The sequence below is a fragment of the Hippocampus guttulatus genome, chromosome 18 (genome assembly GCF_054856545.1).
Source record: "Hippocampus guttulatus isolate MCC_2025c chromosome 18, RoL_Hgut_1.0, whole genome shotgun sequence".
Taxonomy (NCBI): domain Eukaryota; kingdom Metazoa; phylum Chordata; class Actinopteri; order Syngnathiformes; family Syngnathidae; genus Hippocampus; species Hippocampus guttulatus.
This window is the reverse complement of record NC_141278.1, coordinates 4,946,023-4,963,270: the sequence shown is the minus strand read 5'-3', so window position 1 is coordinate 4,963,270 and position 17,248 is coordinate 4,946,023. Positions and strand designations below refer to the sequence as shown.

The window sequence follows — 17,248 nt, the reverse complement described above, 5'->3', positions numbered from 1 at the left end:
TTAGAAGCCTACCAAAACATCCAGCCCCTCCGCGCCTCACTTGAACGTTCAAGTGTGGCTAAGAGACGCCCCCCCCCCATTCCCCATTCCCCTTACTTCTCCTCCTCCTACTCCTCTTCTCTAAACCGCCACCAACCTCACCTCTCTGCATCACTGTAGGAATGTATCGGAGGGCTCCCGTCGACGTCACCTTGCCCTCACATGTACGCACCCCTCGACCGCTCTCCTCCTCCCCCAAAGGGCGTGTCCCCCCCCCCTTTTTTTTTTTTTTTTTTTTGGTCAATTTAACTTTTTTTTTTTTTTTTTTTTTTTTTAACTTGCAACACAAAGAAGAAATGAAGATCCCCCTCCTATCGCCTCTTTGGTGTGGTACTTCAAACCCGACAAAGATGTTTTGGTTGACTTTGGATTTGGTTGATACTTTTCAGTGTTTAATTGGTTAATGAAGCTTTCTCATGAGTGTAAAAAAAAGGCATTGCTCTTATGGTCCTGGTGGGGACCGCCAGAAGGTTTTTTTTTTGGGGGGGGGGTTGTTTCAAATTGGTAGGGCCACATTTAGGGGAAAGATTGTCTGAGGCCAGGACCCCTGAAGGGGTGGAGTATAATCTGGGTGTCCTGCCCGTCTAATGATAGTGGCATTTTATAAATTCGGATGCATTTTATAGATAGTCCTAAACAGATTATTATATATATATATATAAAAATACCTAGATAAACACACACCATATATCTATAAATATATATATTTAGAGGTGAGGGCAGCGCTGTGACTGACACTTTGGGAAATGGTGCTGAAATGCTGCTGCCCAGGAAAACCAGTTTAATATGCATTTTACTTAACTACCTCAGGATCTAGTACCTCAGAAGAGACAAAAAAAAATATTATATATATATATATAAAACTATAGAGGAAAAAAATGTTCCTTTCCTTTTTTTTTTTTAATTTTTGCTTTTGTGGTATTTTGTATACTTTATAAAGCTGATAGTCTTTGAACATTTTTATTTTTTTAAGAAAAAAAAAATTTACAATTTTTGGTCGGCTGCCAACTGACCCTTGCCTTCAACTCTAGTGCTTTACGGTGGCATTGTACATGTGTGTGAGTGACTAAAGATGACCCTGTACATAACGTCTATTTGTACATAGCAGCCCCAGAGCCGGAGTTGGCACGCCTCAGCTGGCGGCTGACACGAGTATCCAGAGAGAATCGCCTCAGTTTTTCCCCTGAGGGTCCAGCCATCTTTTTTTTTTTTTTTTTTTTTTTTTTTTTGGAAAGAAAATTACAAAACACCGTGTGACTCAATGCCAACCGTACATGATTACAGCAATGCAATTTAGTTTTGGGGTTGACTTTATCCGGAATGGTACTTTAATTTGTCCATTAAATTCAATTCCTTTCTGTGGTCCGGGTTAGATAGAGCAGGGTGGACCCGAACGCTTCTGCGCCCATCAAGGCCCGAACCCGACCAGCTTAGCAAACATAAGTCTACGTGAACGTCGATCACTGCATGGTGAGGGTAGGGGGAGTCGCACTGATGGATGCGTGTTTTTTTTTTTTTTTTTTTTTTTTTGCTACAGCAAAACATGATTTGAACGCTTTTGTGACCTGCGCAAGTGTAACTTTGTTTTATTGACACAGACTGACTTAGGAGGAATAAGAAGTACAAACCCTGACTCGGGGGGGGGGGGGGGGAAATCTCATTTGTGTCATTATGCCGAATGTAAATATGTTGATTGTGGTAGAAGTTGAGTGTATCCATGCTTCCACAGTAGAACGCCGTCTACCTCAGCTAAAGGGGGCGGGGTAGGGGCGGCTGTTGTGCCACCGAGCGCGCCCCCCGCCCCCTCCCTGCCCCCACTGAGCGCCAGCGCGCACGTATACCTCAGCCCCGCCCCTTTCCAGAACACTTTCTTTTCTTACCACCCCACACCGGCGCGCCATCTTAACATCACGCTTAACTGAGTGGCACAAGTGATACTTAAAACGACCCCCCTCTGACCTCCCCTCCACGCCCACCCCGCCCTCCCTTTTCTCCGCAGTTTGTTTTGATCTACCTCTTTAGACAAGTATTTGAAGTAGAGGCATTCTGTTAGAATTTAATCAAATACAAATCGTATACTCTTTAGAATTGCGCAAATTTATGGCAAGTGATCAAAAAATTTGTTTTCAGTATTTATATGTACTCTTTTTGGCTTAATTGAACTCCTCCAACCATCACCATGTCTTTCTGCTTTCTCTTTTTGGTGGTGTGGCTTCCTTGTATTTGAACTTTTTGCTGTTTTGGGTGGGGGGAAAAAAAAGGTCAAATCACCTGTTTTGATTTAGCTTTCAATAGTTGATGACAAAATGCAGTTGTTGTTTTTCATTTTAAAGGGCCTGCCTTTTTTTCTAATTTGTAAGACTACAAAATAGATACAAGTCCTGTCTTGTTTCCCTTTGTCTTTCACAAATGCTACTCAATTGCTGATTTTTTTTTTCTCTCTCTTGGTAGCCATTTCTTCTGTTAGCATTTCGTGGCTGTGTAACATTCTACTATGGGACTGAATTCAGGGATTGGGGTCCCCCTTTTATTTGGGAGAGTGATCTAACTACAGCATGAACCCACCCCCTTGACCCCCCGTCTGCAAACATGCTTGTGCCCCTTCACCTCCCCCTCACACAGTTCCACTTGTCAAATGCCTCTGAATAAAGGACAAAAAAATTATATTGTTGCCGATCCTAGTTTTTTTTTTTCTTTCAATCAATGAGATGTAGTCTTATTTCTGTCAGTGTTGTTGCATTGGTGCTCGCAGGAAACGGCATCACTCGCTGATAATTTGTATTGGAGATTATATGGCCCACTTCTTTTAAAATCAATGATAACCAAATGAAGCCCAAAGATTTTTTTTAATATTATATTGAATGGTCAATTGTTATCCATGAAAGCAAAAGTGGCTTTCATAGGTTCCAGAATAGGTTCACATCTTCTCATTGTAAAAGTCAAGAATGATCTTGGATTTATAACAGTGATTAATTGCAAACACACATCCCTGGAGCTGGTGTGTTTCGAGAATTCTCATGAAACTGCTTCTCGACAAGAATTAGTTAGTTGACAGCTTTTATGAGAGTCCGTAACGCTCTTAACGTCTCATTGCTAATTCAAGCTTGGCTGCTTCACACTTATTAGAAACTCTTTAAACGCCATATTGCATAATGTATTCCTGCAAAATGATTACATACATAATGGTTTCCTCGCTGACATCTTCAGCACACATACTGTTATGTGAATATTAAAGTCATCTTTAGCATTTAATCGCGTTTGATCCTCGTTGTTTTTATATATATGCATTGGATTTACCATTAACTGTGACAGTAAGTGCCATGAGGGAGAAGCAACTAGAGTTGGTGCGTCTCGGTCAGCAGGTGATGACGCTCCTCGTTTGAGGGGAAGAGCGCCTCCCTCAGGCGCATCACGCTACCTGCAACCCCGGCGCGGTTGCTGGCATCCTCCAACAGCGACCGACGAATGGGCCGGTACACCTTGTAGCGTCTGGGAAGAAAAATAAGATGTGCGGCATCACGAGTTGGTAACTCTACAATTGAAAAGTATGGGGGGCACTTCGAAATGGCGCGTTTGGAAAAGTCTTGCTTTTTTTCCCTCCCGTTTACAATACTGTATTTTAATGCGCCCCCTCGACTCTAAACACGACATTCTGATTAATAATGTGTGTGTACAATTTGAATTAAGAAACAATATTCATCTCAGGGGATGGTCAGATGGTCATTTGATTTTACCACTCGTGGACTGAAAATGACATCACAGTTGCTCAGGTAACGACCAATCACGGCTCACCTGTTCACTGAGTTTGGTCATGTGACATTCGCAAACTGAGGCGTGACTGATTGGTTATTACCTGAGTAACTGTGATGTCATATTTAGTCGACAGCAAATGGCAAACTGGACGTACCTGAGATGGATAAACACGGGTGACGTTTACTGCTGAATTAATATATTTATTGTGAACTGTTTTTTTTAGTTCCCCTTTTAACTGTTAGCTCGAATAAAGCGAGCGCATTGCTAATGCACTTTGGGATAATTGTGGTAATACCAAACTGTGGTAAGTTGTACCATTTATAAAATTATACAAATCACCACAAGCTAAATCGGACTTGGATGATAAGTGCAAGTATGAGTTTTATTGGATAAACTATTACCCTTACAGTTCAGACAGGCACATTCAAGCGACGTGAGTTTTCACCTTCACAAGTAACTGATCATCCCATCTACCAACCAAGCTTCTACTCTGACTACCGGATAAAACCTCTGCCCCAGCTCTGAACCAAGCTAATACAAAAATTCCCGAAAGTTACTCGACCCTAACGAACATAAATAACCGTCACACCTGTCAAGCTGACATTGGAAGCAGAGCAAAATATGAATCTTGAGAAGGTAAAACGGAAAATAACCGTTTTCTCTCTCTCTATATATATATATATAGAAAGTTATAATGGCCCTTATTTCATAATGTTACAAATATACCAGTCAGTCTCTTTTTGACACATAATGGGGTTATTTTTGCCCCAGTTGTTTTTGACCAAAGGAGCTGCATTCCAATTTCCGAATATCCAGACTATCTGGCCAGAACATCAGCAACTGGAGAGGTGTGACAAATCTGCATGCAATTCCAATAAGGAAGTCTTGAACATTTATTTCGGGTATTGTCTTTGACCATATTTTTGATTAATTCGGTGTTCTTTACAAAACAGTATTGTTTAAAGGATGTCTAAAGATAAGAATTACTTACCTGTAAACAACACATGCAATCAATGCAAAGAAAGCTCCCAGTATGACGCTTGTAGATAGGATCACTTCAATAGTATGAGGGTTCTTGGACTCTTGAGGAGAGGAAATTGTCCATGAACTTTTTGCAAACAAGTAGACTTACTCGAACACTCTCCGTTTCACTCACCAGGGGTCGCTTGCAACTTGTTAATGGTGACGGTGGTGCTGGTCAGTGTCATGGTACGAGAATCCTGCAACGTGATGTTGACGCAGTAGGTCCCCGGCTTCAGAAAAGTTCTCCTCAGGTTCACCTCACACTTTGCGGAAGGAGGAACATCGTTGCACATGATGCTGTGCACCGAAGTGCACGTGGGGTCCGACACAATGGTGCACGCCGAGGTGGGGACGCTGAAGAGGAGGTAAGACTAGTATCAGCGGTTTCCAAACTTAAAAGAGCATTTTTAATATTCACGGCTCTTAGACAAACACATTAGACAAACAGATCGAGATCGACAACGTTTCGTCACATGAAAAAGTGATATACACACCTGCCCAGGCATTTCACCAGGAAGCTGATGTCAGTCTTGGTTACTCTGGCAGCCAACACATCAACAATGTGGCTGTTGGCCTTGCTCTGCAGTGGACGCTGGGGCTCTGTGGCAAAAAAATGCGGTGCAGTGACGAATCAGGTAAATGTGCTCATTGCAACAATGGACTGCTCTCAATGAGTCAAAATTGGAACTAAACCTTGATTTTGACCAGTATTCATTTTTTGCACTTAAAGATGCAACAGAATGGAGTCAGCCCACTTTAATCCTCAGTTGCTCTGATTGTCCTTCATCTCTTAGATCAGACCGCATGGGTAGAAAGCGGCTACTGCCTGACACCCACCGATGATGCTGATGTTTCCTACAAAGATTCCGTGCACGTAGCGGACACACTCGTTGCCCCGAAGCACACGCTTGCTGCGAAGCAGAGCACAGAGGGTCGACTCTGGGGTCACGCTGGAATCAACGGACGGGAGGACTTCTGTGGTGGGCAAGCCCATTGTCATGGTGACAGGAGATGAGCTGGATATCACTGAGATGGCTGCAAGAAGTGGCATGACGACATGAATTCATGGGACCGGCAGCCATGTTTGCGGTACGTGCAAATTAGCAACGCAGACACTTCCGAGCTCACCTTGGGGGGTCGTCGTCATGGCTGGTGGAGACGTGTGGCGCTCTACAGGTCGAATACAAACATGACCACCATGGACAATTATAACAATAATAAGGTTGTATAAATATTTTTCTAACGCATAGTACGATTACCAGTAGGGGTTGGCGGCGGTGTGGACGTTGTCGGCGCGGAGGTGGCGGTAGCAGGCGGACACTCTGCTGGAAACGCTGCCTCCACCACTAGCTTGACACTCCTGTTGCCCACCGTGCTGTAGGCGTGCGTGGTCACATCGCGGTGGGTCACCACCCGGTTGCCATCCTTGAAGTCCCACATATAGTCGAGGGCCACCGCCGTCTTCAGGTAACCGCTCGGGTCGTGGAGATGCACTCGAAAGACGACATCCTCGCCTCGGAAGAACACGTGGTTGGCGGACCGGTTGACCGCAGACTTCTGGGAGATGTCCACCGCCACTGGGATCATATCTTAAAATGGACAAGCACAGAGACCATCAATGGACAAATCTCACCTAGGTTTTCAAACCAGGCGTAGGCAAACTTTTAGTGCTGAGGGGCCATATTTGATTGTTAAAAACCGACGCTTCGAGAGGCAAAATGTGTTGAGACCATTTTGAGATTTAAAGATAAATTTGAAAAATCTTGAATTCTAAATGGCAGACGCAGTCAGTGGAGGATTATGCTCCCTCTCCGGTGTTCCAGTTAAGACGCAAACAGCAAGATGAGCAACTCTATTTCAAATAACCAATTTTTTGGAACTGATGAATGCAACAAATATGACAGGACTTAAATACTTTGTGGGCCATACTTTCAAAGAAGAGTATACTCTACCCGTGACGTAGAAAACAATGTTGTCCATACTCAAGGGACTGTATTTCCTGCGCTCACGTTTGCGGTACACCATGACCTCCATGACCTCAGCTCCCAGAGGGATGCTGGAGGTGTTGAGGTTCAGACTGGAGGAGTGGCCGTCACATGTCTCGAAATATTGTCCTGGATCAAGAAAACAAATAAAATGATGACCAAAAAATAATAGGGCTTATCGCACAGTTAATTATTGCGCTGCAAGATTAAAATATAAAGCTCAATCACTCAATCAACAATATAATACAGTACATACAGGAGCTGATAAAAATTCAGCCATGAAAGTGAACCATTGTGTTGTGTAGCATAAGGAAACCAAAATATCCATCTACCCATCCATTTTCTAATCCGCTTATCCTCACAAGGGTCAAGGGTGTGTTGGAGCCTGTCCCAGCTGTCTGCGGGGCAGCCTTTTTATACTCACTGTAAGTTTGCCGTGGTTGTGGAATGAATGTGATGAAGTGTGCGGAGATTCCTCACCCATCGTGTGCCACACGTAGACGTAGTTCTTGCGCCTCCAGTCGTTGCTCTGAGGGAAGGGCTTCCCATCAGGGAACGCGTTGCATTTGCTGGCGTCCGTACATTTGCCAAAGCCGTAGTCGTCCATCCACGACGTCCAGTTGTACACGTAGCCCGAGCGCGCTTGTCCGTTTGCTGCAAGAAAGCAAAGTCTTGTGATGCGGCGCGCTGTTGCATATACTCCAAACGGTTTATAATGGATACGAAGGCCCGGCAGGGACATTTTGACAGGACCTGAGGCCTCCAGCTCCGTACCGTCATCGCAGTGATCATCCCACACGAGTTCCCCGCTGTCGTCCTCTTTCTGGCATGGCGGATACTCCAGCTTGGCCGTGAATGAGATGACGGAACCGTTGAGCGCTGGGCTGTCGCTGGTGAGGCGCACCGTGGGTTTGCCTCCTGTGACATTCAACGGTTTTACAAGACTCAACAGACCAAGCGCCGGGGCACATTAATTCGAGTGATTTCAGAGCTCATCATGTGGAATGTGAGAAATTATTATCCCGGTCTTTTTTTTTTTTCCATCCATCTGTGAAAGTGACATATTGTGACCAATAAAGCGTTTAATGACTCTTTCACAAGATGTCAGAACGTAAAATGGATCTTTTGTTATTCCTACAGCGGAGTAATAACTTTGCGTTCAATTAAACAGGCTCAGATGTCACAAAAAGTACATTTGTTTGAGTGTTGAACTCACCTCGTCTGCGCATGAGTTCCTTGGGTTTGGGTTTTATGGGCGGGTAGAGGTAGTCGTCCCACGGGCTGCTGTCGGGAGTCCAGCCTGGGATGGGTGGGATGGGGAAAGGAGACTTTCCTCGGGCGGTGTGCTTGTGGGGGAACATGTCAGCATATGCTGGAGAAAGAAACAGGGAACGGTTACAAGACACACACAAAAAAAATAACTAAAGCTAAAGCAAATGTTCGCATTATGCATAGTGTCATCGAGGACTCTAAACTGTCCACGAGCGAAAATGCACTTGGCTGGCAACCGGTCCAGGGTGTATCCCGCCTCATGCGCAATGACTGAATATTTCACACACTTGTATTCATGTCATTTTTTTTTCAACGTGTTCATCTGCAGTACAATTGAATTATGATGCCAGGAAATATTTTGTATAAGACATTCATTATTGTCCAAATGTCATACTGTGACATTGGCCGCAACCTCATTCGTCAAAACCATAAATAATCAACATTGAGTGTAACATGTCAGCGATTGCATTCGATTTTTTTTGTGTTGCTCGGCGTTCAGAGAATTACTTGTCTTTTGTTTTTTTTTGTTTTTCTAGGAGTTGGAAAGTACGCAGTCAATTGTCACCGGTGGCGACTCGGCTAATCAAACTCATGAGACTGACTGCAACAGCGAGCCGGAGGGAGGACATCATCGCGGTGAGGAAAATAGCCAACATTTACAGGAGTTGTCCTCTGCCCCCACGACGCAAGTCAGCAAGTGAGCAAGTGTCAAACACGCGCATTAAAATGAAATACAGCGACCCAACTCAAAAGTTTCCTTTCTCTCGCCGACGTCTTACTTTTGCGTCCATCCGCTTGATGAACGAAGCCGACGCACGCCAGAAGAAAAATAGATTTCAAGACTCCCATCTCAAAAAACAAAACAAAACCCAAAAGTCAAGTCGTCCCTCTGCGCTTGAGTTGATGTTCTCCCACTACCTTGCTCGTCCCTCTGCGGTTTGCCTGTTTGTGTGCTTGCGTGCAGTAATTGAATCTGGTTCGGGTGAGCACATAGACATGTGACGCTTGTTAACGAGACACATCTCATCCCTCATTAGGGTGCCATGAGGCAAGCAAGTCATGAGGAGTGAGGTGCATCCTCTTCCTCTTTTCTTCTGTCCACTTCTAAAGAAGAATCCTCAAAGTGAAGTTAAGACGCGATACGTGTGGTCTCGGATTATTGAATGCAGCAATTCAATTGATCCCGACTCGGAATCAAACATCGGCTCCAATGAGACCAACCGAACAAAGTCATACAAATCCCCCAAACGGTCCAATTGCATGAATGTGATTCCATTTTCGCTGGCGCGTGTTTGTCCACGGGATTGTGACTTGAACCCATACTGACCCAACGATGGGCCCGAGCTCGTTGCGCCACAGCGGCCCAAAAGCAGAAGCAAAGTGGACAAACTGCCTGTCATCCGGCGTCATTGCCGTTTTTGTTTTGGCGCGATTACCCGTCACAAGGTCTCTGCCCAGCTTAATTTCCATCTAAAACGTCAAAGAGAAAACGGCACAGCGGACTACTGGCTCACATGTGTGCCTCATTGTTCTGAAGTTTTTAAATCTCTGCTCTGGCCTTCCCGAGAGCAGTGCACAAAAAGAAAACCACTTCCACATTTATGCCACTTTGGTTATGATTTAGTCCGTGTGCATTTTTAAGAGTCATTTGTCTACCTTCGTCAATACTTTTGTTCAGTTCATGTGAGAAGCAGATCATAAAAAACGCAGTCTGTGCATCCGTCAATTTTGTAAAGCACCGACCCCAATTGCAGCCGACTTTGGTCTCACAATCACACTTTGGGATAATTTAGAGCAGGGGTGTAAACTCGTTTTTGTCGCGGGTCACATTGAAGTTCGGGTTTCCCTTGGAGGTATGAATTTTGGAAAACCATATAAATGTTTAATCCCCTCCACATTTTACATACACAGCGCACCACAAATTGATGAATAACTCGTTTTAAAATCAGAAGTCAAGAATAATGACTGTTATTGTGGATTACATCTGACAATTTGAAATTATGGTTCAGACTTTAGCAAAAGCATCATGGAACTTGACATGCTTGATTTTCTTTTGCGGGCCACATAAAATGGTGTGGCGGGCCAGATCTGGCCCCCGGGCCTTGACTTTGACACCTTTGATTTAGAGTCTTCGTGTTAGGTTCACAGGCCGTGCATTGAAGCTCTCTTTTTCTCTTACTGGGCACATGCCGTGTTATTTAATCGAGAGGTGGAATGCAGACACGTTCCGAGTGTGTGTGTGTGTGTAAGGGGGGGGGGGGGGACGTGCACATGTGGTGCTGCTATGTGCTGGCAGGGAACGTTTCTTCGTCTCAGCGTATTTTGCTCAACTAGACGACATATGGGAGTGTTTGCTTCTGGAAATACATGAATTTTTTTTTTTGACATCCCCATTTGCCCTATGAATGAACATGTTCCCAGCACAACACATGCAATTGACCTCCGCTGACCCCCTTCTCTTATCCTCCACGCAGGCCTCTCATTTTGGGTCCATCCTCTCTTTTGCTCCTTCTCAGAAAAAAGGCTCCTGGAAAGAACAATTATCCCGACGCTCTACATTAGTGGAGCTCGTGCGTCAACACCGAAATGAACCCCGGCTTAACCTGTCGTCGTTGTCCTCGCTGTAATCACAAACCCGAGAGGACACGCTGCCCTGTCATCCCGATCAGAGGGGGGGGTGAGCTTTTGTACAAAATGCATGAAAGTTGAGCTGCTTGTCCATCATCATCACATACGCATCCAGCAACATGTATAAAACCGACGTGGAACATACCACGTCAGCTGGTGTGCGCTGACCTTTTCACGGCGAGTCTTTGATTTTAGTTGGTCTAATTCCATTGTGGTTTAGACAGTATTTATTTGGAAACTTAAGTCAATGTTCAAAATGGATCCAGGATTAAAAAAAACAAAACAAAACAGTCTTCCCAACCAATCACCAAATAAACACGATTATGACATTAATGATTATATGCACAAACAAATAATTTTAAATGATTTTACCTGGTGTACACATATTAAAAAAGTGAACTCAAAAGCTATACTAAAATTTCAATATTTGTCCAGCAAGGGATTTTTTTTACTGCCACTAGGCGGTGCTATAACCTAAATCTCACTGTTATAGCAACCTGCAGGGAAAACCCGTATTTTCCATGGTCTTATCTTCCATCCAGATGAGCCCCCAAGCTGCCAAAAAACAAAACCACGAGATCCAAACTGGACTTGACTGTTGCTGCTTTCTGGCATTATCAGATGAAAAAATGGTGTGTGTGTGTATATATATAAGATCTCATAACTAAAGCCAAGGATGGGGAATATCTTGCTTCTCAGAGCCTACGTACAGTATTGCCTTTGTAGTTAATGCTCCCTGGATCCTTTTTCTGTGTCGCAGTTACCCTAAAGTTGTCAGAAAAATACACACTGGCTTAAAATGCGGACAGCTGGAAAAAAATATGCCTAAGTAAACTGACCAAGTATTTTTAGTTCGTCGCTTCCCACCACTGATGTTTTATAGGAACATACGATTGTGCGGATTTGCGGAACAGCCGACATAAAAGTACTTAGGTAAGGTTTTTTATTTTCCTCCCCCGTGTGTTTATGTCATTTCGGCCTCCGCATCTCATATTTGATTGTTACTTCGTGTTTACAGCGAGAAGCAGGTGGACGCGCACATGTTAAATGTGTTATTTATTGGACGAGACAAATGTGCGTGCCGGCTTTAGGACCGCGGGGAGTGCCAGATGATAAGCGATCGAGTCCACTGTTTTGGACTTTCTGGGGCTCTTGACAACCTGGTTGCGGAGTCTAATGGATGCAAACGTGCTTGGTGCACTCGTGGTGCCGCCGTGGGTTACTTTTTGGGGTGGACTGAATGCGAGAATGGAAGTCAGGATTGAACAGGGCTAAGTTTTGGTGCCTCTCTGCAAAATGGGGCTGTGGGGCTTGCACCGGCGGATACTGTGTTTGTGGTTGTTGCTTCTTGGATTCACCTTGTTTGTGCTGATCGTTGCTGACCTTTTCCACGGAGGGGAGCGTCTCTCCCCGCAAAAACTAGTCGGCGCCCCACGCCGCCCCTTCCAGCAGAGCCTTCGTCCGCCCGACGACTTGGAGCTTCTCGGAGACGCGGCATTGGAGCTTGGACCCGACTTCGTCCCCATCAACTCGCTGAAAGAGGACCAGCTTTTGTTCGTGGCGTCCACGCAGGGCACAAAAGACCCACCGCACAAGAAGGGAAATTACAAGGTGCTCTTGCCCGCAGTGAGGAAGGAATTTCTGTTCGCTCGTGTGGGACAAGGAGCGCCGCCGGATCGCCCTCTGCCCGAGGCGCGACATCCTAAGTGAGTTCGCCACGAAACCAAAACCACTTTTTTTCCCGCATCGTCCATTTCGGTGGCGGGTAAGTTGTTGAGTGTGAGATGCATTCTTTTCTGACAGGTGTCTTGGCGAGCAGTACAGTGAATCTCTGCCCTCTGCCAGCGTGGTCATCTGCTTCCACGACGAGGCTTGGTCCACACTTTTACGCACATTGCACAGCGTCCTCAACACAACGCCCAGATCCTTCTTACTGGAGCTCCTCCTAGTGGACGATCTCAGTACACATGGTATGCGTGCGGACTGGATGGCACTGAGCTTGCATATTATGGTGTGGTCGTGGTCCATATGTCCCGATGCATTCTGCTTCACTCATTTATCATTCATCCAACTCTGTTCATCCATCCATTCATCCTCCCATGCAGCATCGAACCAACACTGTCCTCATCAGTTTCTCATTCATCTATGACTATCCTTCTTTCCATCATCCACCCTATTTTCCATCCATCCATCCATCCTACTCACCATCATCCTTTCTCCCATCCTAACATCTGGCCCCTTTTCATCCATCCGTCCATTCGTCCTACTCCCCACCTATCCGTGCATCCATTTGTCCCTTCATCATCATCATCCGTCCTACTCTGCATCCATTCATCCGTCCATCCTACTCTCGATCATCCCTCCTCCTATCTCTCCCTTCTTCATCCTTCCTACTCCCCATCCATCCATTCATATTTTTTTTAAATTTCATGAGGGTAAACAAAAAAAGAGAGAAAAACAAAGACAAGCTCATCCGCCTGTTCACAACTGGTCCTACGTTAGCATCCACAGTCATATCTCCATATGCAACCATCCATCCATTCACCCACTTTGTCTCTCTGCAGATGACTTGAAGACTATGCTCAGTGAATACGTGTCCCAGCTGGATGGGGTGCATTTGATTCGCAGCACAAAGCGTCTTGGGGCGGGCGGGTGCCGGAACCTGGGTGCATCTAAAGCTTCGGGGGAGGTCCTGGTGTTCATGGACTCGCATTGTGAATGTCACAATGGCTGGCTGGAACCACTCCTGGAGAGGGTGGCCCAGGACAGGTAAGAGCGCAGTGCGGGGTACAATTCTTTGCCATTTAACGCACTACATGCTATGAGGGAGGCAACATTTTGCTCTTGTTAACTGCAATAACTCGTATTTCCAGTGACATAAAATTCTATAAGTTGACCTGTCGCGCATCACTATTCGTACTAGTAAGGCGCGGATGTCAACTTGTGCACAGTTTTGCCTCAATAGTAACACAGTTGGTATACTAGTGTACCTTCGTTGTTCGACTAGTACACAGATAAGGCAATAGTTGAGTGGGGAAAAACTGACACTAGTCAGACAGTTGTTCAACTAGTGACGCTTAGTTATTCTATTTGTGTACAGAAATGTAATTTGAGTTCAGAGTAGTGGGAGGGGGAAAAAACACCACAGGAAAAAAAATAGCTTTTCAAATATGCCTCGGCCATTCAAGTAGTCTGCCCTCGTCATTCTATGAATGCGCAAAATTTTTATATTAGTGAGGACCAAGTGCAAACTAGTACATGGACAATTGAGTGCACTAGTAGCGTGACAAATGCTCAAATGGCTTTTCACAGCAGAGGTTACTGCTCTCATGATCTGGTGCTGCTCAGTCCGTCTGCAGTGTGGCTACAATTAGAACTCCAATTAGGCGCATCTTTGGTCTGGAAATGGTCACATGATGGTCCGCTATTCTGTTTTGCTCTCCGTCTTTTGTCTCTGTCATTTTTTTAAGACAATACCACATGATGGAAATATTTCGAACACATGCTAGCCACAGCCGAGACTAATAAAAGACGCCGTGTTATTAGACACAGGCGCACACGTCATGCATGTGGTGTTTCTTTGTGCAGGACCAGAGTAGTTTCCCCCATCCTGGATGTGATCCACAGGGACACGTTCAAGTACAACGCCACCCGATGGCCAGTGTGGGGAGTTTTTGACTGGAATCTGGACTTTTCATGGGAGTCCAAACCGCAACGACTGGACGGGGACTCGGACTTGGCGATTGAACCTGTACTGTGAGTTTACAGCCTCTGTTATGGCCTCTTTGTGTCATGACTACAGCCCGAAGTTGAACTTCCGTTGTACCGGCATTCTAACACCATAGTGGGATGTTTTTCTCAATCCTCTGTCCTTGTGATTATTTCATCCTGTTTTGATTCTGACCGCAACAGGAGTCCAGCCTTAGGAGGTGGAGTTCTGGCCGTTGACAGACATTTCTTCCATAACGTGGGAGCCTTTGATCCGGGGATTCTACTGTGGGGAGGGGAACAAATTGAGCTGTCAATCAGGGTTAGTTTTTTTGTTTGAAATCCAGCGAGATCAGCCTGAAGAAATATGATTCATGTTCTGAGTCGCGCTGCGCTTGGGTGATCCAGTTGCCTTTTGCCAAGTTGTTGGGAATGTTGCGCTCAAGTCACAGCCTCGGAATGTTTTGCTTTCCACCAGCGATCAACGCAGAACCAAAAGAACGCTTTTCGCATTCTTTCAAGTGTTAAGACGGAATCAAGCAGGAAAACGAAACATAATCCTTCTGTTATTGCTCATGCTTTCCAAAGGTGTGGTTGTGCGGCGGCTCCATGGAGGTGGTTCCCTGCTCCCGCGTGGCCCACTTAGACTACCACCAGCTCCGCCGCCTCCAAGACCAGGAGCAGCTTGAGAGGAACAAGATCCGCATCGCTGACACGTGGATGGACACGTACCGCAATATCTTCTACAGGCGGAACACCTTGGCTCATTTTATACGGCAGGTGCGTGTGTGTGTGTGTGTGTGTGTGTGTGTGTGTGTCTCTCTCAAGTGATATTGTCGTAACTCGGAAAGAGTCCAGCAGCACAGAATGTACAAAAAAGTGCTTTATTACAGTCTGAGAGGCCCAATATTACCGAGCGCCAGCAGCTGAAGATGACTTTGGGCTGCAGGGACTTCCACTGGTACCTGACGACGATTCATCCCCAGCTTTACATTCCGCAGGATAGACCGGGACTCTCAGGCGAGGTAATGTGGACACACACAAGCACATACACACACACACGCAAATTATTGAAGTTGTTTTGGGCGGCTGTCTGTTTCCGACAGTATCTGAATGAAGCACCTACGGCATTCGCTGCACTTTGCCACATCCAAGATGGTGGCAACATTAACATATGCTATCACACCCCAGGCAGGGACTCTGTAAGATGTTGATGTCAAACGGCACTACAAATACTGAGAGCAGAGTGGCTAATGCGACAACGCCCTGTGTGTGGCGACCGAGCAAGATGACTGAATGAGCTGTGACTCGACCTGCTTGAAATGTCGTTAGGCCTCGACTTGGCTGGCTTGAATGTCGCCACGGTAACGGGACTTGCTTGAAACGTACGCTGAGAAGTGCGTCCTCCAATCATGTTTTTCTTTGGTGGCCACATGAAATACTGAAACCTTCGGCCCAATTTTGACATTTTCACACAGGAGTGCACTCACTTTTGTTGCCAACCGTATAGACATTAATGGCTGCATATTAGGTTATTCGTAGGGGGCCCCAAAATTGACACTGTTATACTTTGCCATGCCACTGATGACTTTACATTGTGACAAAGTGTTATGTCATCAGTGTTGTTCCAAGGCTGTACAGTTCCCACTTTCGTGAGTTACTACACCATACGTGACTCACTCCCACCTCGGTTGTTTACATCATTTTAAAGCTGTACAACGTCGCAGTTGGTGGCTGTGTGGACCAATCCCCGGGTCAAGGGCCCCGCGGCGTAGCCATGATCCTCGCGCCGTGCAGCGGCACAGGCAGTCAGGTAACCACGGCAACGACCTCCTCACGCCGCCACAAAGCAAGATGCAGGCCACAAAGGTAACCCCGCCGGTCGTTGCAGCACTGCGATCTCAACTCCGATGGGGAAGTGCGATGGGGCCCCGCAGGGGCGCTGTGTTTGGGCCCCCTCGGAGAACGGGTGGCCCTTTCCCAGTGTCAGCCGCCAATCAGCGAAAGGCTTCAGTGGACCTTCATAAAGGTAATGCAGGGATTGTATTGACGTGGTGCGGAATGGCGGAGGATATCGAGTGGTATTTTTCTAACCGCTCGGGATTACTTTCAAATCCGCACGCTTTTGATTTGCTCCAGCTGAGTGGCCAGTTGCTCCACCGGCAGTCCCAGTTGTGTGTGGAGGCTGTGAAGGACGGACGTCCCCCACGGAGCATCCCCTCGGACGAAGTCGGCGCCCACACGGGTGAGGGGGACCTCGTCCTGCGCCCCTGCACGCGACATCCGACACAGCAGTGGTACTTTGAGCAGCTAGTGTCACCCTAATTAGCTCGACAAAGGGCTCAACTGCTTTTGACTTCATATTGGCACACTCTCTGCTAATTGTGAAGAATCTATGCAGAGTTGCGTTTTATTAATCAAGCAGCTGGTGCCTTTGACTCTTTAGAACCCACCCCTCGATCTGAATTCTGCACCTTGGAGGTTTCCTCATAGCTATCCCTCGCTATAACAAGGATCATCTTTCACAGCTTCGCCGTTTCACTGATTTTTTTTGGGTGCTTTTTTTTTTTTTTTTTAACAGTGCATTGTGTTCTGAATCCTGATTGGTAACCGGACAGTAGATTAATGTCAGCACTCTCCGCGTCTCATCGCTCCACAGCTTGCCAAATTTGGCACCTGTCAGTGTTCTAACATTTGACACAGGATCAGTTGTTATCATAATTTTTTATATATTGATTTTTTTAAAAAAATTCAGATCACAATGCTAGCAGCAGTATGGGGACACATTCTTTTAAAAATACATATAAAATCTCAAATCAATAAAGAAGAGAAAGTAATTT

The 17,248-nt window shown here is 45.8% G+C and overlaps 2 protein-coding genes and 1 long non-coding RNA gene across 4 annotated transcripts; 2 read left to right on the top strand and 1 right to left on the bottom strand.

Annotated features, from left to right (window-relative positions):
* Positions 1-2,866: 2,866 nt before the first annotated feature.
* On the bottom strand, positions 2,867-9,039 carry gpnmb (glycoprotein (transmembrane) nmb). The gene is made up of 12 exons (XM_086136822.1): positions 8,852-9,039; positions 8,017-8,172; positions 7,575-7,718; positions 7,281-7,454; positions 6,768-6,929; positions 6,075-6,404; positions 5,944-5,985; positions 5,653-5,850; positions 5,310-5,415; positions 4,949-5,169; positions 4,784-4,874; positions 2,867-3,528 (listed from the first exon to the last, which is right to left on the bottom strand). The coding sequence occupies exons 1-12, from the start codon at positions 8,919-8,921 to the stop codon at positions 3,375-3,377; spliced, it is 1,848 nt and encodes a 615-aa protein (XP_085992948.1). The 5' UTR covers positions 8,922-9,039; the 3' UTR covers positions 2,867-3,374.
* Positions 3,937-8,722, top strand: LOC147190748 (uncharacterized). Its single transcript, XR_015103735.1, has 5 exons — positions 3,937-4,096; positions 4,952-5,180; positions 5,362-5,450; positions 5,610-5,904; positions 8,609-8,722. It is a non-coding gene; the product is annotated as an uncharacterized LOC147190748 (long non-coding RNA).
* A 2,226-nt stretch (positions 9,040-11,265) lies between the features above and the next one.
* Positions 11,266-17,244, top strand: LOC147190746 (polypeptide N-acetylgalactosaminyltransferase 15-like). 2 transcript variants are annotated; one of them, XM_086137045.1, is made up of 10 exons: positions 11,266-12,406; positions 12,504-12,670; positions 13,265-13,469; positions 14,328-14,456; positions 14,613-14,730; positions 14,997-15,188; positions 15,302-15,433; positions 16,120-16,221; positions 16,300-16,437; positions 16,548-17,244. In XM_086137045.1, exons 1-10 carry the CDS (start codon positions 11,997-11,999, stop codon positions 16,731-16,733), a joined length of 1,779 nt encoding a protein of 592 aa, XP_085993171.1. In that variant the 5' UTR covers positions 11,266-11,996; the 3' UTR covers positions 16,734-17,244. The 2 variants fall into 2 exon arrangements, with proteins under 2 accessions (XP_085993171.1, XP_085993170.1); XM_086137044.1 differs by having other exon boundaries at positions 11,267-12,406; positions 14,289-14,456.
* The last annotated feature ends 4 nt before the right edge of the window (positions 17,245-17,248 follow it).